General features: G+C 47.6%; 2 protein-coding genes across 2 annotated transcripts in view; one reads left to right on the top strand and one right to left on the bottom strand.

Annotated features, from left to right (window-relative positions):
* Positions 1 to 2,269, bottom strand: part of COQ9 (coenzyme Q9) — a 14,252-nt gene extending 11,983 nt beyond the window's left edge. Inside the window, exon 1 of the mRNA XM_042918505.1 lies at positions 2,035 to 2,269. Within this exon, the coding sequence (XP_042774439.1) occupies positions 2,035 to 2,209 (175 nt within the window). The 5' untranslated portion in view covers positions 2,210 to 2,269. The remainder of the gene's footprint in view (positions 1 to 2,034) is intronic.
* On the top strand, positions 2,177 to 18,912 carry CIAPIN1 (cytokine induced apoptosis inhibitor 1). The gene is made up of 9 exons (XM_042918506.1): positions 2,177 to 2,276; positions 7,686 to 7,861; positions 8,318 to 8,470; positions 10,187 to 10,263; positions 11,922 to 12,090; positions 13,544 to 13,617; positions 14,497 to 14,612; positions 17,598 to 17,679; positions 18,203 to 18,912. The coding sequence occupies exons 2-9, from the start codon at positions 7,705 to 7,707 to the stop codon at positions 18,311 to 18,313; spliced, it is 939 nt and encodes a 312-aa protein (XP_042774440.1). The 5' UTR covers positions 2,177 to 2,276; positions 7,686 to 7,704; the 3' UTR covers positions 18,314 to 18,912.

The following is an 18,912-nucleotide window of genomic DNA, read 5'->3' as shown; positions in this document are numbered from 1 at the left end:
TCCTTTTTTTCTTTCCCAACATTTTATTACAGAAAATTTCATACAAGTTGAAAGAACTATGGCATGAACACCTGTGTACCCACCACCTAGGTTCTACATATCTATCACACTCTCCCGTCATCAGTCCATCTTACGTTTGATGCATGTTGTAGACCTCAGTATTCTTCAGCTCCACACATTCTGCGTGCATGTCATTAACCAGAGTTCAGTATTTATTTACTGGTGTTCTACTGAGCTGGTAGTTCTATACAATGAAATACACAAATCTCAAATGTGCCAAATCTGAGTCCTGACAAAAGTGTACACTTGCATAACCTGAACCCCTAACGTGAAGAATATTATCATCACCCCAGAAAGCTTGTGCTCCTCCCCGGTCATTCCCCCCTCCCCCACCTACACTGTTCTGAAATTTCCACCCTGTCCTGTCCTAGAATTTCATCTAAAGGGAATCATACAGTATATCCTTTTTGTGCAAAACTTTTTTTTGCATAATATATTGTTAACTGATTAGTATTTTTGTGGAAATCAATTGCTACTTTTTATTGCTGAGCGGTATTGCATTAAGAAACACTAGTCTGTTGATGAACACCTGGGTTGTTTCGGCCTAGTCTCTCATGAATAAAGTCGCTGTAAATATACTTGTACACACCTTGTGGTGGACATATGCTTTCATTTCTCCACCTAGGAGTGGATATGCTGGGGCACAGGCATTTCTTTAAACATTTGGAGGGGCGCCTGGGTGGCTCAGTCGGTTGAGCGGCCGACTTCAGCTCAGGTCACGATCTCGCGGTCCGTGAGTTCGAGCCCCGCGTCGGGCTCTGTGCTGACTGCTCGGAGCCTGTAGCCTGTTTCAGATTCTGTGTCTCCCTCTCTCTCTGACCCTCCCCCGTTCATGCTCTGTCTCTCTCTGTCTCAAAAATAAATAAAACGTTAAAAAAAAATTAGAAAAAAAATTTGGATTGGAGTTTTGTATAACAACAACAGAAGGACACTCGTGTCTTTAAAAAGAAATCTATGGACTAACTCGGGGAATGATGATATTAAAAGAAACACAGAATAGGGGCACCTGGGTGGCTCAGTTGGTTGAGGCTCAGGTCACCATCCCAGGGTCATGAGATGAAGCCCTAACATCGGGCTCTGCACTAAGCTTGGAGCCTGCTTAAGATTCTCTCCCTTTCTTTCTCTCTCTCTCTCTCCCCCCCATCCCCTCTCTCTTTCTCAAAAAACAAAACAAAACACAACACAGAACAGTAGGTGTAAAAATATCAGTATTTTAGTATTTGTACACACACAAAAAATGGAACAAATACTCATAAAACTTCGAATAGGATGGGAGAGGTCCCAAAGCACGACTGTGGAAACCACCGCGGGGCACAAGATTTGATGAAATCCAGGAGAATATAATTTTATTAGTTGTATGTTTATGTTAATACATCAATGTATACATTCTATTTATGGAGGTGACACTGGTTGCTCATTTACAGTAGCAATATAAAGCTACCTCTTTTAAGTAAACGTCTAGTATTAAGAACTCGAGTGTATAAACAAAAATACTATATTGTGGAAAAGGTGGGACAATATCATAGAATCAATCAAGTGAAGCGATGACTGACTTAAGAAACAACGGACTAGGGGCTCTCTGCGGCCGTTTCCAACTCTGACCCTGAAGTGGCCCTTCCCGGGGACTTGGCGGTGAACTTACTGACAGACTGGGTCTGGGTCTGCCAGGCTGCAAGTGCCGAACTGTGAGACCCTGGGCACCCACAGCCCTCTCTCTGGGGCTCCGTTAACTTCGTTAAATGGGAGAGACAGGCCCCGCCCCGCCACTCCTGCCCTTCACAGCTCAAGAATGGGGGCAGAAACCAGCCAGGCGGCCCCTTCGAGCCCTGGACGCCGGCGGCTCCGCGCCGATGCCCTTCACCTCACCTTGCTCGTGGGCCGCCACGGTGGCCTCTTCCGCCCCGCACCCAGCCCAGGTCGGCTTCGTGCCCCCTCCCTGCTCCTCCCCGCTCCCCGGCTCGGCCGCCCCCTCACCGGGCAGGCACCGCAGCTGCAGGAGCCTCCAGCCCGCCCGGCCGAGCGCGCCTGACACCGCCGCCGCTGCCGCCGCCATCTTGGAAGCGGGCACGCCTCCGCCAGTGACGCGGCGGACACCCGCGAGCTCGCCAAGGCCACTTCCGCCCTGCCCGCGCTCCCGCAGAGTCCTCATATCGCGAGAGGCGAGAGGTGCGAAGCCGGCAACCGCGAAGAAGCCGGGAGCGAGCCCCGAGAGGCAGGTGAGCGTCGTTGAGTTGCGGCCCAGGAACCCGATCTCCCCAGCTGTCCCCTTCCGGCCCATCCTCGCCCCTGGAGCCTCTTGTTTCCTATTCCCAGCCCCGTCCCTCGGTGGACACGGAGCCATGACCACCTCCCAGGGGAGCACGGCGGGCTTTTGCCCGGGGGAGCCCGTATGGGGGGGGGGGGTGGTGGCTGGCCGGCCCTGCCTGTCTCGGGCTCCTGCGCTGTGATGGCTTCTGACCTTCCCGGGCTGCCTCCTCTCATGCGCTGCGGGCCGGAGGTCTGAGGCTCCGAAGTCAGCGCGCTGAGAAGGAGGAGCCTTGACCTTGCGTCCCCAAGACATGGGTCCTTCAAGACCCGCTTCTGCTAATAGCCAGCCGTTGTGACCTTGGACCTCAGGCCCTCGTCTCAAACACTGGGGGAGCTGAAGCCTCGGTCTTTGGGGGAGGTGGGGTACTTAACCCCCAGGTTGTAATTTTGAGCCAGTGACTTGCCAGAATCTCCAAAGTGTGGAGTTGGTGTTATTAAATAACAAAAATGTAACCGAGTAACTTTTAAAGATCTAATTGGCTTTATTGAACAATTCATGAATTGGGCAGCATCCCATCCCAAGTAAAGGAAAGGTTTTTTTTTAAAGGCAGAGGGGGTGAGACAGGGAAGTTATAACGGGGGGAGGGGATTATTTCAGGCAAGGGGACAGAAGGGGTCTGTTAGATTACTTTACTAATGCTGACTGTAAAATTCCAAACTGACCCCTTAATTGAGATTACATTCCTGGAGAAGGTTGAAACCACAATTAAGTTAGCTGTTAGTTTCGGTTTGGTGATGATGTGTGCTTAGCACAAGTGGCTCCATTTGGGGCCTGTGGTCATCTTTTCAACAGTATAATTTAATATTTCCCAAACTTGCCAGATCAAAAGAACCATCCAGGATGCTTGCTAATAAATTGGGTACCCAGGTCTTTCTTCTGGAGTGTTGATTCAGTACATCTGGGTGCAGTCCAGGAATCTTATTTTAACAAAGCCCCCAGGTGACTCGTAGACTCTGCAAGTTTAGGAAAGGTTGGTGGTGTCCATTCTGACATTAAGTGCCGATCTCTGAATGACTCAGGGAGGTCATGGCCCAGGCACTAAACTGAAGTGTAAATGCAGAGTGCCTCACTGTGATATCTGTCATCAGGGAAGGCTTCATATTAACAGGGAAAAGTACATGGTTTCCATGTTAGGAATAACTGATGACAGGAACAAATCATGTCATTCTGTAAATTTTGTGTTTGCAGTTAGACCCTTGTCTTTGTATCTCTTTTGCACAATGCTTATCAACTAGTCTTTTCAAAACATCTTGCCCTCCCCTGCCTGGATGTGGAGAAAGCCCTTCTGAGCCAGAACTACTCCCCAGATGTTAAAATTTCAGATCCACAGCTCTGGATTTCATTAAAACACTACTGATCTGTGAGGTTTTGTTTTCTGAGTTCTGTCCACCGATCCTCAAATGAGCCTTTCCTGTGGAAATTCTAGCTCTGGGGTATCCTTCCTGAAATTCTTAATTCTTGACACATACCTAATTGTCCGGAGACAGTCTTCCATTTTCCTTTGAGTTTCTTGTTTTCTTGCCGATTATCACCTCTTTTACTCTGTGTGTGTGTGTGTGTGTGTGTGTGCGCGCGCGTGCACACACACGCTCATTACATTTAAATGTTTCCTTTTTGAGAACTTTCAGTATTCTTAGAAGTTTTTAGCTACCTGACTTAAAAGGATTGATCCTTGGTAAGAACTGGTATGCAAACTTCAATCTTATTTTTTTTTCTTATTTTTTTAAAATGTTTTTATTGGGGGGGCAGGGGCAGAGAGAGAGGGGTGGGGGGACAGAAAATCTGAAGCAGGCTCTGTGCTGATAGCCCAAGCCCGATGAGGGGCTTGAACTCATGAACTGTGAGGTCATGACCTGACCCAAAGTCGGTTGCTCAACTGACTGAGCCACCCAGGTGCCCCAATCTTCTTTTTTTTTTTCTTTTGGCTCCCTTCATCCTTCAGAGGAGCCAAATGCCTCAAGATTTGATGTTTATTGGGTACCTTAGAAATAAACAAGTGCATCTCCAGAAGTTGTTTTCAGACGTCTGCTTTCCCTGCCTGCCAGTAGCATTTTAGAAGAGCCACGGGCACTTGTGTATAGCAGGCAGTGCTGGAGCAGTGCTTAACAAGGCCAGTTACGTGACAGTGCCTTCTTCAACTCCACCTCTTTTTAGATATGAGACTGAGTCACACCTGTAAGTATGTTGACTTAGGTGCCGGACATTTTTTCCTTAGAGTTACTTTAAAAAGGCAGATTGACAGCCACACAGAACTCTGACGATGACAGGTATCACACTTTGGCTTTTAGATACTTTAAAGAACGTTGTGTCCCATTTTATTCGGAAAAATGCTGGCCGAGAGTGGTGGCTATGTCTGCGTTTTGAGGGTTAATGTTTAGTAAATGTATTTTATGAGCTCCCTCTTGCCAGAGAAGATTAGTTTGGGGGGATATGGAATGCAAAGCATTTTACATCCTTCTAATGTGCTGACACAGTCCCACTGGAGTAGTGTCTAAGATGTCATAAAGCGCAGCTCTTCTGTGTAATTCTAACAGTGAGAAGGAAGCCTCACATCTCTCCCTGGGGAGTCCTCAGTGGGCATAGCTGAGGAGAAAGAATAGGCTTTTATAGGGACTCTTTGAAGCAAAGGCAAATAAACTGGCCACCAAAAACTAAGAGTTCTCTTAGAATATTATTTTGTTGAGCTCTGTGCAGCAGACCCTGCTGAGGATCTGCATGAAATATGTTTTGCATATTCTTATCTTCTCATTTACTTCGTACAGCAGCCTTGCAAAGTAGGAGATTATTATTCTTTATTGATGGGAAAAGAGGCTAATAACTAACCCAAGGTCATGTAGCTACTAAGTAGACAGTCTAGTGGTCGATAGAAGCCTAGTTCATCTGTATTCAAAACCTGTGCTCGGTAGAAACTGCCTCCATTTAAGGTTGCTGAAAAGGTCTAGACACCTGGCTTTTTGTTTTGCTCTAACAAACTTTTGCACCTTCTTTCTTTCTTGATGCTTTTTCTGTGAGTACAGTGTAAGGTTTGTAGTTGTTGCTGGTGGGCAGGGAGCTGGTCACTTTCTATTGTCCCAGCAGAGAACCTGGTGCCAACATCATTCTAGAAACAAGTTCTTTATTTCTTATAATCTGATGCCCAGCAATCCATGGCCCTATTTTCCCTGGCTGGTTCTTCTGTGCTGACAGCATGGAGCCTGCTTGGGATCCCCCCCCCCACCCCTTCCCTCCCTCCTCCCTCCCTCCCCTGTTTACATGCACTCACTCTCTCTCTCTCTCTCACAATAAATAAATAAACTTAAAAAAAAAATATGTTTGCGGGAGTTCTTCCTCAACATCCTGTGCCTGTTAAAAGCTTAAAAGTTTCATTTCTTTATTGTGTACTTTTTAAGGATTTAAAAACGATTCAGTGACTAAGGAATGTTGCTTGTCTGATAATACTTGGCATCCTTTTTAGTGGGGCTTGCAGTCAGGTCGGGATAATAAGAAGTGGACATTTTACATGGAAGCAATTGGATAAAAGGTATGATGAAAGCAAAAAGGCAAAGGTTTTTCATAGAACAAGGAGGGATTCACTTTGGAGAAGTGGGAGATCCAGGTGGAGCCAGATTATTTATGGAGGACCTGATTCCAGAAGAATGACTTGATTTCACCTAGAAAATAAACTTCTTTAGGAAATGAGTGACAAAACCAAAGTACTATAGTATTTAAGGATGACTGGCTAATTTGGCTAAGATTTGTAGGTGGAGGAGCAGGTCGTTTGAAGTGAATATTTTTAAGTTTTTATTGTTTTATTTTTGAGAGAGAGAGAGTGCGAGCAGGGGAGGTGCAGAAAGAGAGGGAGACCCAGCATCCGAAGCAGGCCCCGGGCTCCAAGCTGTCGGCACAGAGCCTGACGCGGGGCTCGAACCCATGAACCACGAGATCATGACCTGAGCTGAAGTCTGGCTCTCAACGGACTGAGCCACCCAGGCGCCCCTGAAGTGAATATTTTTGAGGACGGAAGAATGTAGTGGACGTGGCTTAAATTCAGTCCGAGTGCCCGTGGTGGCATAATTGTGACTGAGTTGGCCACTTCTGCAGAAGACAGGAGTGTTCAGCACAACACTGATCCATGCTTGACCTGGCTACCACGGCTTCTGCTTTTATGCCATTTATTAGAGCTATTTTAGGTTGGAAACTTGGTGGCATTAATGTTTAAGAAAGAAAGGAGGAGCCAAGTAGAATGCTATCGCCTGACCTGATTTCATTGTGAGCACATTCTAGACTCATCTCAGTATCCAGTGGAAGAGAAAGTTGCCTCAAGGTGGTGGGGGGAGGGGATTTCCACAGGTTAAAAGCATGGGCTTTACAGTCATATGGATTTGGATTCAAATTCCAGGTCTTTATCTCACAACATTTATTAGTTGTGTGACCTGGCAAGTCCATGGCTTCAGTTTTATAGCTGTAAAATGGGAATATTTAGTTTAAGGTTGTGCTGAGGTTCAGTTGAGATAATGTATTTTAAGTGTTTTGAACAGTCTGGGTAACTAACATTAAACGTTAAAGACAGTAGGTAGTATTGATCATTGCAGATTCAATGGAATTGAATTTTCATATTTTGATGAAAGGGAAAATATCATTATTCAATTTGCTAAATTTAAATATGTTGTCTTCTGGGGCGCCTGGGTGGCTCAGTCCGTTAAGCATCTGACTTCAGCTCAGGTCATGATCTCACAGTTTGTGGGTTCAAGTCCCACGTCAGGCTCTGTGCTGACAGCTCGGAGCCTGGAGCCTGCTTTGGAGTCTGTGTCTCCCTCTCTCTCTGCCCCTCCCCGGCTTGCACTGTATCCCTCTGTCTCTCAAAAAAAAATAAACATTAAAAAAAATAAAAAATAAATAAATATGTTGTCTTTTTTCTAAAGAAACGTTAAGCTTGTGGTTGGGTTCTATCTGCCCATTTATTGGCCTTCTTTACTGAGTCCTACTTTTGCCTAGTGAGCGTCTTGTGTGTTTTATATTCTGTTCAAGCTGAGTTGTCTCAAATCAAAGCAGAAATAATCTTTCTGCCTTCAACTTCCTAACTTGACTGCCAAGACAGGCCTCTCATCAGGGAAGCAACCTGCCTTGTTTGGGAAAGTTGGGGTTATGATCCATTGAGATGGGTTCATTTCTTCACCTCTCGAGCATCTACAGGAAGATATTCTAATGTGGTCAGCATTCCCTGGCGAGAGGTCCGAATTGAGGTGGTGATTCTAATCACATTTGATGGTTCCTCATGGATTAAATTATGCTTTTGTCTCTGCTCCGTCTTGACTTTCCTTTGTCTCGTCATCTGTAGGTCCCTCGGCACTGCAGGAATGGCAGATTACGGGGTCTCGGCTGGCCAGTTTGTGGCAGTGATCTGGGATAAGTCATCCCCGGCAGAGGCTCTAAAAGATCTGGTGGAGAAGCTTCGAACGTTCACCGGCGACGAGGGCCAGGTGTCTGTGGAAAACATCAGCCAGCTGTTGCAGTGTGCGTGCCTGCACACATCGTCTTTGCAGGGCGGCAGGGGTTGGTGGGATGCTGCATTTATGTGGTTCCTCAATGTCCGAGTTGTTTTGGGTGGCAGACGATAGCAGTGGGTGGCCACGCTGCTGTTTTTCAGTTGAGATACAGTGGACTTCAGAGTGTAGTTGATTTGTAGAAGTCTGTTGTTTCTTATTAAATATTCCGCATTTTTTAAGCCACCTTTCTTTTTTACTCCTTTCCCTAAACATAGGAAAGGATACAAAATTAGGAAGACTGAGGGAGAACAGCAGCTTCATTGCCCCTCTTGCTGGTGATGGTGGCCTCGTAACATTTGCTTGAGGGGGCGGTGTTCATTCTTCCAGGGCCAGGCCTACAGCCCTCGAGGGGGGCTTGGCAGGGGTTGGCAGATTGCCTCTGGGGCCCAGGTGCTTGCTGAGTAGAGTCTTCCTTTCTTTTCAGCTGCCCACAAAGAATCTAGCTTTGATGTTATTTTGTCGGGTGTAATTCCTGGGAGCACCACTCTGCACAGCGCTGAGATTTTGGCCGAGATGGCCCGGATCCTTCGGCCCGGTGGATGTCTCTTTCTGAAAGAGCCAGTAGAGACAGCTGTAGGTAAGGAAATCTTCCTTTGAAAGGCTAGAATTTAACAGCGTTCCATCTTTAGGTATGTTTACTGCATCTCTCTGAGTAGGAGGTATCATTTGGAGATCCTTCTCCTTGGTGGTAAATGATTGTACAAATCTGAATCAGTGCACCTGAAGGAATTGTGACCTTTGATCCGTTCGGTAGTAAAATAGAAGGAAACTGCCCATCTGACAATGGCTGGGTCCTTCAACAGGCTGACTGGTTAAACTGTGGTACGTCCATACCACGGAAAACTCAGGAGCAACAAAAACGAATAAGCTCCTCATACGTGCAGCAACTTGGATGACTCTCCAGGGAATCGTGCCGAGTGAGAAAAAGCCAGGCTCAGAAGGTTGCATGCTGTGTGCTTCTGTTCACACAACATTCTTGAAATAGCAAAGTTATAGCGATGGGGACCACATTGAGGATCGCCACGGGTTAGGAGCGGGAGGCAGAGGATGTGTGAGGCGGTAAAGGGGTCGTCAGAGGGCTCCTTGTGATGGAGCATCCTGTATCCTCACTGTGGTAGTGCTCCCACAAAGCTGCAAGCGTGGTAAGGTTGCACAGAGCTGCACACGCGCAAGCAAGCTCACGTAAAACTGGTGACATCTGGGTAGCGCCATGGACTCCCGGTGACAATTTCCTGGTCTTCACCGGTGTGCTATAGTTGTGAGATGTTACCATGGCGGGGGCGTCTACGGCCATACCGCCCTGAATGCACCCGATCTCGTCAGATGTTACCATGGGGGGGGAACGAGGCGAACGGCCCTTTTTAAAACAAAACAAAACAGAACTTTCTATGCACCTGTAGTTATTTCTAACTACAAGTTATTTCTAATAACAAGTTAGAAAATAATGACTGGAAGTCTGGGAGTGATGAGTGGTCTTGTTGACTCATGTGAAACTAATGGTGGAATCCAGGAGGTAAAAGCCTCTCGTTTTTGCTCCGTGGTGAAGCTGTCAAAACACCGTCCAATTCTGAATTTTTTAACTTTTTCCATCAATATGTGATGACTTAACTTAAAACACAATAAGAGAACGAATGTATTTTGAAATGCGTAGAGGTGTTTATGCGGACGTGTAAATTTGAGACGCAGACCGCAGATGACCAGCATTCTTTGCTGGGAACGTAGAGTTCGGGTGGCTGCACACAGTGTCTGCCAGAAGTGTACAGAGAGAACGTCAGTGCCTTACGTTTCCTCAGCCTCTTTCTCACTCGTTATCCAACATCCCCTGGAAGGTATTTCCAGGAAGCCAAGAGTGAGAAGAAACAGTAACAATGGAAGTACTATATGACACTTAAGAGCACAGGTAAGGGGCGCCTGGGTGGCTCAGTCGGTTAAGCGTCTGACTTCAGCCCGGGTCACGATCTCGCGGTCCGTGAGTTCAAGCCCCGCGTCGGGCTCTGCGCTGATGGCTCAGAGCCTGGAGCCTGCTTCCGATTCTGTCTCCTTCTCTCTCTGCCCCTCCCCTGTTCATGCTCTGTCTCTCTCTGTCTCAAAAATAAATAAACGTTAAAAAAAAAAAAAAATTAAAAAAAAAAAAAAAAGAGCACAGGTAAGAGCACTTTGACCAACCAAAAGCCTGTGTCAGAATGCCTTCACCATTTCTGTTTTATTGGCTGCTGAACCAAATCGGATGGAGCCTTTATTGTTTTCCCTGCTTTGTCCCATAAAGTACTGATTGGGGTTTTCCTCTCGGCAGTTAACAATAGCAAAGTGAGAACGACATCTAAGCTGTGCTCGGCCCTGACTCTTTCTGGTCTCGTGGAAGTGAAAGAGGTATGTTGGTAGACAACGTTCTTTGCTGGGAATTGAAGCCTTGGGCGACCACACCCAGGATCTCTGTGAGTCAGTACAGAGAAACCCAGGGGAGTAACAGCCCTGAAGGTGAGGTGCAGTGTCGCGTACACTAGGAAGCAAGCCGGGAAGTGCTTTGTGTCTAAGACGCGTGATGCCGCAAAAGACAGAACTTTCTGGAACACCTGTCCTTTGAAGAGACTCAGCTTGCGCCCATGTGGGTTGGGGCGTGTTCCAGTCTCAGTACTGGTGTGGGGGTGGTGGCCACGGTGGCAGGGAGAGCGCAACACAGGTCCCTTAATGGACACAAATCCTAGGCCCAAGAGCGACACAGGCACCGGGACCATCCTCAGATATTTGGTGGGAGGCTGGAGCAGGTTGGGGGGTGGGGATGGGAATGCCATCTCTGATAGTTCAGTAGAAATACTGAGGTTAAATGGAGGTGTTCATATTTTCTACATTCTTCTTTGATGTTGAAGCTTTCTTATGTGAGAGGTGAGTACTATACCATGACCACTGGTGATACCACCTGTTTGCCACATGACCTGGGGCCTTAGTTTCTTTACACCCACTCTTTCTTATTTTTTTCTTAGTTTAGGGTTTCTGTTTTATATTCTAAATAAGAGATGCTCATCAAAATTCAATTAATACTAGAGCATATAAACATAAAGTGACGTGCAGGCCTTCCTCACGCTTCCCTTCCCAGAGGAAGCCACCAACACATTTTTTGTGTGTGGCTGCTGAGACCTTTTTTATATATTTACGCGTGTGTGTAAGAGAGAGTTTTTTGAGTGTAAATAAGGTTGTATATATACATTGTTCAGTCACTAGCTTTTCCCCCCACCTTTAAATGTCTTTTTTTTTTAATGTTTATTTATTTATTTTGAGAGAGAGAGCATGAGCAGGGGAGGGGCAGAGAGAGAATCCCAAGCAAGTTCCACACTGTCAGTGCAGAGTCCCATATGGGGCTCGATCCCATGAACCCATGAAATCATGACCTGAGCTGAAACCAAGAGTCAGACACTTAACTGACTGAGCCCCCCAGGTACCCCTAAGTATCTTTGACATTTGCCCACCTACAGTGCATTGCCCCTCATCCTTCATGATGATGTGACAATATTGAGTGCTATGGATGGGCTAAGATTTATTCAACCATTCTGTAGTTGTTGGGCAGAGAGGTGGCATTTCCACATTTTTTTCTACCTTTATCGATCGTCTGCTACTTCTTCCCAAGAAAACATTTCCCTCCCGCATGGTCCTTTTTCTCTAATTCATTTCCACTCTCTTTGTTGTGGGCATGCTTCCCTGCTGTAGGCTGTGATCCTTTTCAACATGTCTGTTCAACGTGTCTGATTCATCTTCATAATCATAATCATTACAACCCGCAGAATGACTGGCATAGTGCCTTGTACCTAATAGACAGGTGTCTGGTAAATAATTTAGGGTTGGCTCAAAGTAAGCACACAGACGGAATGACACTCTAGGGGACAGGTCACTGAGAAACCGAATGTGAGGCATGAGGTGACATCTGTCATCTGGTGCCACAGAAATGAGTATTTGACGCCTGTATAGGTAGACATAGTACAACGTTATTTTGTGGAAAGAGTGTGGCCTAATGCTTTTGGTGTCTTGAATTCCAGCTGCTGCGGGAACCCTTGAGCCCCGAAGAGGTACAGTCTGTCCAGGAACATCTGGGTTACCAAAGTGACAGCTTGCTCTCTGTGCGCATCACAGGCAAAAAACCCAACTTTGAAGTGGGTTCTTCTAGTCAACTGAAGCTTTCTATTGCCAAGAAGTCTTCTCCTCCAGGTAAGACTGGCCTGAGGACCTTGTTCTGTCCAGGTGGGCCTAGAAGGACATGGGAGACATTGAGCCAGAGATCTGAATAGAGGCAGTGATGTCTCTAGAGGACCACTCCTTCCTTAATTTCAGTCATTTCCTAATGGAAGAATGTTTAATGTACTGTTGTCCTGGGCAGATTCAGATCCACATCTGACATAATGCATAGGTATTACTTAATTCAACCCCTTCTGCACCTGAAGATACTGAGGCCTCCAGATTCTAGAGGCCTGAGCATGTGGTTTAGCTCACAAAGTCTTTCCACACCCCAGAACCATGACATTTATTCTCAAAAGATCTCCCATTGGTGGTCATGGCCACTAAGAGTGCCCTGCTCCTCTTCCTGTGTGTCTTTTCCATGCTAGTAAAGTCAGCTTCTCTTACTTTGAGGATCTTGAGCCACTTGTGAACATATTTCTTCTCAGAAAGTTGCACTTGCCCTTTGCCACCCCTTCACCCTTCTGATCACTATTACGTGAGGCCCGAATTGAGAGAAATTTGCCCCAGCTGTGAAATGTGCGAAAATTTACAGGTATGTTCACACTGCTCTGCTTTGACTGGCCAGCCAAAATCTTTAAGAAATCCTCTGGAATCCCAGCCTTCGGAGTCATGGTTCCAGAATGGGTAGGGACGGCTTCGATGAGCGGTTTGCCTTGCGGAAGGCCTGAGCATTCAGCTGCACAGTGATCTGTGGAGATGCACTTACCCCCAAGGCCCATCTGAGGACCTGCCCACAGACTCGGGGCTCCGCTCTTTCAGGGCCTTCCTTGCACCCCACCCCTGACCCAGATGGAGCCGGGAGGTGTGAGGCTTGTGTCTGCAGCTGGTGTGTGTTACACCACCGCCACCGGCTCTGGAGCCGATTTTCTTGTACGTGACAGGTTCACGTGAGTCAGAAGCTTTGCTATTTATGATGGTTTTTGGCAACTTTCTCTCTGATCTTCAGATCTCCCTGCAGTAGGTGTAGGGAGTACGATTAGCCCCAGGTTCTAGGGGTGGAAACGAAGATAAGGACACAGCAACATGGAGTGAAGTCAGAAGCATTGGACAGACTCCTGTTTGTGGCTCTTTACTGCAAAAGTGGCCTAAATGTGAGGACCAGCTTCCTCACCTATAAAATTAGGACACCACATACTTAGCTTGTAAGATTCTTACCAGGATTTAATTAGGTAGCATATATGAAATACTTACCATAGTATCTGACACAAAGCAAGTGCTTAGCAAATGATGGCTTCTGTCACTGCAAAGCGATCGGCCCCAGGCCGTGCCTTCTCTAAGTGGTAGAGCTGGGCCTCGGACCCAAGCCTTTTGACTCCCGGTCCAGCGTCCCCTCCCAGAGTCTCAGTAGAAGGCTCACGTATGCCTGTGGTTTGTCTCTGGCTGCTTTTATGGAGCTCTTTTTCTTTTTGTGGGTTGGACTCAGTGAAGCCTGCCGTGGACCCTGCAGCGGCCAAGCTCTGGACCCTCTCAGCCAACGACATGGAGGACGAGAGCGTGGTGAGCGGGCACTGTGGGCACTGCGGGCTCTGCGCTGCTTTCTTGTAGGCCTTGCTGCGGGTATGAGTGGTCGTCATTGGGAGTGGCCTCTCCGGACTTGCAGCCGTAAAGCCCAGCACTGCGGCTGTGCCTGTCACTGGCATTTTTGATTCAGGAGGGAACTCCGCATTGGTGGCATTTTACATTTCTTTTTCGGCATCTCTTTTCCTCACAGGTTTTCTTGTTCTCACTTCATGTGATATGTTAAAGATTCTCGTGGGCATGCGTGAACCTGAAAAAAGTTTGTCAGCTTTATTTTATTGGCTCCTTTGGGCAAGTCACTGAACGCTCACTGTCTTAAGAGCAACACTTTCCCATCTTTGATCAGCACTGTCTATAGTAAAGTTCTTTATTTCTGCGACTGTTGAAATTCTGGAGATAGCAGGACAGGCTACGCTTCATGCCCCCGTAGAGCTTACAGATGAATTGTCCACACATTTATCAAAGAATTGCACACATGTATGTATCGTTATTTGTCTTTTTCTCGGGAATGATATAAAACATATTTCATTCCCTTTTTCACATGACAACCCTTCATATATTTGAATAAATATAACACTTCTCTTTTTGTTCTTCCTGCTCCCTCCGTACATACACACGCACTCACATTCTCTGCACGTTGTAAATTACTTCCCAGTCCCCTCACAACCGAATGCATCTTCTGTGGACATAGTTTAGATCCCTCCAGTGGTCAGCTGGAGTGTGATGATCAGCCCAGAATAGGGCAGTGGAGACCCTCTTTACGTGGACCTATAAACCCGCTGCCACCACAACCCGTTTTTCAGCCTTCTGTTAGCAGAGATCGTGACCGTGTCACTAACTTCTTCGAACACTCTCCAGGATCTCATCGACTCCGATGAGCTGCTGGATCCAGAAGATTTTAAGAAGCCGGATCCAGCCTCCCTGCGGGCTCCTTCATGTGGAGAAGGGAAAAAGAGGAAGGCCTGCAAAAATTGGTGAGTGCTGGCGGAAGCAGGGTCTGCCGGGCTGCTTCTAGTGGCTTCTTGAGTCTCAAGGAATCGGAATACTTGACTGTTGTTAAAATATATATTTTATAGTGAAATCTATCATATATACAGAGGACTTTTTTAATCAGGTACACTTTAAACAGTAATGAAACGAACACCTGTGTACTGATTACCCAGGTGAAGAATCGGAAACATGACTCGTATCTCAGAAGTCCGCTCGACAGGCTCCCTCAGCTGCGTCTTGCTCCCTCTCATCACAAATTACCATTCTCCCAAGTTTATGTTAATCATTCTTGGCTTATTTGATAGTTTACCACCTAGTGCAAAGCTCCAAATAATACATTCTTCAGTCGTGAAGACCTGAGTAGTAAGCCCACCCCCGATGAGGCAAGGACAGGTCAATATTCCACATCTGTGAAGTCTCCCGGTGAAAGATAAGATCTGCAGTCTCGTCTGGACTGGGTCCCTTCCAGGGGAGTCGGTAGGAAGAGTCACGAGGGAGTTCTCGGAAACCAAGGGCCTGGCACAGGGAGAGCGCTGGCAGGGCCGCAGAGTGACGCAGTGACTGGCGACCAGCAGAAGTGTGGTCAGAGGGAGGGGCTGTTCTACGTGTTCTGATCCAAACCCGCCGGGACCAGAGCTCTCCTGTGCGGAGCAACCACAGCAGAACACATGTGTCCTCGGCAGAGCCTCAGGGTGTGGGGGGAGGGCATGGTGAGTGTCGCCCGCACACGGTCAACATAAGCCAAGGCCCTGGGCTGGCTTGCCTGCCCTCGGGTAAAAGAGTGGCCTGATGGCAGCTTGGTTGGTGACAGTGGCAGTCTTCAGCGTGTCTGTCTCTCGTGCCCCTGCCCCGTGCACACGTGTGACCTTGTCCCCAGCAGTGCGGAAATCTTGGGAGTCCCCTTCACTGTTCCCCTGAGGATTCCCTTCCGTCTGCCTTACGTTAGCTTTTCCGTTTTTTGTATCCCTTGCTTCTTTCTTGGTTTTCTCTTTTCTCTTGGTAGAGTCCATTCTCCAGTATTTTTTTTTAGAAAAGCTACTTGAGAGGTAAATTTTGTTTTGCACACTTTGTGTGGCTAAAAATGCCTTTTTTCTATTCTCATACATGATTGCCAATTTAGGTATGGAAATCTAGATTGGAAATAATTTCTTACATCATTTTGAGGACATTTCTGTGAAGAGGTATCTGGGGCCATTCAGTTTCTTGATCTTTCCGTAAGACCTCTTTTTCCATTTTGGAAGTTTGTAGAATTGTCTTTATCCCCAGTATCATTTTGCAATATGGGTCTGTTCACATCTCTTGCACTAGCCACTCGATACACCTTTTCAGTCTAGAAGCCACGTCCATGGCTTGGGAAATGTTCTTTAATTTTGTATACCATTTTTGTCTTCTCTCTTTGTTTTCTCTGTGACCTGTTACTCAAGATGTTGGATCCCTTTAATCATCCTGTAAATTTTTTTCTGTCACATTTTTTTTATGCTTTACTTTCTGGGAAATTGTGCAGGTTTATCCTCTACACCTTTTGTTAAGTTATTTTATTTCTATCATGGTTATGTTTTTTTAATATTTGTTTATTTTTGAGAGAGCATGAGCACATATGTGTGCACGTTGGGGAGGGGCAGGGGGAGAGAGGATCCCAAGCAGGCTCCTCACTGTTAGCGGAGAGCCTGACACAGGGCTCGATCCCACAAACCATGAGGTCATGACCTGAGCCAAAACCAAGAGTCAGAAGCTTTACTGACTGACCCACCCAGGGAACCCCTCTACCACCATGTTTTTAATTTCTAAGATTCCATTTTTGTTTTGACTTTTTTCTTTTTTCTTTTTTTTTTTTAAGCACAGTGTCCTATTTTTATTTTGTGGGTGTGATCTCTTCTCTTTTCTCCCGAGGTTAGTGATAGTTCTTTGCAGGTTTTTTCCTCCCTGCATAGTCTCTGTTTCTTCCAAGTTGCCTTTTTTTTCTTTTTTTTTTTTTAGCTTGGTCTCTCACTTCGAGGTAGAGGCCTTCTACCTCCCACGAATCTCGGTTGTCTCCAAGATAAGAGTGGAGGACAGAAAGCTCCCTGGGAGCCCTGAGCTCAGCGGGGAGTTTGTTGGCTGTGCTTTAGTGACAGGAGCCAGGGTGGGCCTGTGGGGGACTCGGCCAAGTCAGTATCTCTGGGTCTTTCCCTTTGGGGTGTTAGATTTCGCAGAGAAGGAAGGGCCTTTCTGGTGCAGGCAGTTCCTTTGGAGGGTTTGGGGTGTGATGTGGGTTGGGGGTTGGCCACCTACGTGGTGGTGGCTTCCTCACTGCCTGGTCGGAGTTCAGCTCCCCTCAGTCGGAGTCCCTTCTTCCCCTCCTGCTTTGCAGCACCTGGCACCGCATTGCTGCTGTCCCCTTTCCCGTAGCTCCTGTCGTTGGGGGGTTATGTGTTCACTCCAGTTTTGGTGGGACCTTGAGGGAAAGTCAAGTAGAGGCATGAGTGCAATCTGTCCTCTTAACCTGGAAAACGCTGGTCTTAGTATTTTTGCATTTGTTTCATGGACGGAAAGGGTGGTAAAAAGTTAAATGGTGGCGTGTGGGCTTGCTGAGTCATCGGTGTTTTGTTTTTTTTTTAAGTGTGAAAGTTGCCAGCATTCACAAATCAGGAGATTTCAAGTAAAAATCCAGTGTGTTTGTTTTTTTTGTTTGTCCTTAGCTTTGGAAAATGTGCCAACACTGTCTGCTTCTCCCCAGTGTGTTAATCGGCCGAAGCTGAGTAGTGGCCGGCCTGTGTAGACAGGGCGTTTCCCTCGGGGCCACCCGCTCCCCACCACTCTGTCTCCCTAAACGGCCTCACACTTACCTCATCAGCCTGGCCCTGTGGGCGTGTGCGTTAAGACATCCTGGTGTAAAGAGAAAAGTGTGAGGGCGGGCTTGGGCTCTGCCAAGGATTTGCAGCCCCTGAGTGGTGGCTCGTCTCACTCACAAGCTACTGATGTCCCCCCAGCACCTGTGGCCTCGCAGAAGAACTGGAAAGAGAGAAGTCAAAGGAACAGGCGAGCTCCCAGCCCAAGTCGGCTTGTGGAAACGTAAATATCTGGATCTTTACTCAGTAGTCACAAAACCCCCAGTGGTATTGGGCATCATCCTAAACCCGGCACAGACTAGCTCCCGCTCTCACTTCCTGCCCAGATATCTAATTAGGCAAATACGTGAGAACGTGTGTGCGGGAGAGAGGTCATCGTCTGAAAGTGGGCTGGCATGCCCGCACCCCGGGGGGAAGCTCTTGTCATTTCTCGGTTTGGGCCCTGTTCTTCCCACTTCGTCGTGGCCGGATGCTCTTCAGCCATGTGGCTGAGCTTGGCTATGATTTGAACTGCTGAGAATATAGAAATACGGCCTCTAAGGAACTTCTCCAGACCGCTGATTTTCGTAAAACCGGAGATCTTAAATACTCTTAGTATCTGGATCTCAGTCGGACCTACATATGCACCGGCCATTCCCATCGGGCCTCTATGGCCATGTCAGGAAACGAGGGATCCCTTTCTTGCCCATGAATCTGGGACACGCTGACCCTCCACTTCCCCGTATGACTGTCTCTTCCCTCAACAGTGCTACCTGGGCGATGCCTTCCGCTGTGCCAGCTGCCCCTACCTTGGGATGCCGGCCTTCAAACCTGGGGAGCAGGTGCTCCTGAGCGCCAGCAATCTCAGTGACGCCTAGGAGGGGCCGCCGTGGCGCACCTCTGCTCCTCGGCCAGCTCCTGCCCCTCGAGTCCCACCGCCGTGGTTCCTCCCACCTCCTCTGGATGTGCTCACTCTCTGCGCGAGCTCCGATTGCAGGGGGTGCTGGGTAAACAGTGCGAAGCTGGCTGTGGGGTGCAGTGGGGTGCAGCGCTGCTATGTATCCAAAGACCAAGGTTAATGGGGCCTGGTTACTCTGAGTCAGGGGACCTCTTTCTCCACCTAGTGTGAGGGAACGGGAGTGCGTCCTGAGGAGGCCCCTGTCCTGATGTCACAGTGCTGACCTCACACTCAGAGTATTCACACTCTATGACGGAGGCCCTGCCCCGATTCTAAGCTCAGCAATAGTGCCGCTACCTGTCTTCCAGAGCTGGTGGCTTACTCAACCTGCAGTTGTTGGTGACAGGAGTCAAGTGTCATGACCTCAGGGCACCAAAGGAATCACCCGTTGGTTGCTGTGATCATATTCAGTGTCCCTCTGTCCTTTTATCCCCACCCCACCCCACCCCTGTTTTACTGTATCGTACCTGTCCTGTGGTTTCTGTTACTCTACAGTCATTAAAGTTGTGTACTTCTGCA

The sequence above is a fragment of the Panthera leo genome, chromosome E2, assembly GCF_018350215.1.
Source record: "Panthera leo isolate Ple1 chromosome E2, P.leo_Ple1_pat1.1, whole genome shotgun sequence".
Classification (NCBI taxonomy): domain Eukaryota; kingdom Metazoa; phylum Chordata; class Mammalia; order Carnivora; family Felidae; genus Panthera; species Panthera leo.
Note: the sequence above shows the minus strand (reverse complement) of the source record. Positions and strands in the feature narration are given on the sequence as shown.

Coding starts and splice junctions, on each gene's coding strand:
- CIAPIN1 (XM_042918506.1), top strand. CDS start 7,705: ATGGCAGATTACGGGGTCTCGGCTGGCCAGTTTGTGGCAGTGATCTGG. Junction 10,264..11,921: donor GTCTCGTGGAAGTGAAAGAG/GTATGTTGGTAG, acceptor CTTGAATTCCAG/CTGCTGCGGGAACCCTTGAG. Junction 14,613..17,597: donor AGGAAGGCCTGCAAAAATTG/GTGAGTGCTGGC, acceptor ATGTCCCCCCAG/CACCTGTGGCCTCGCAGAAG.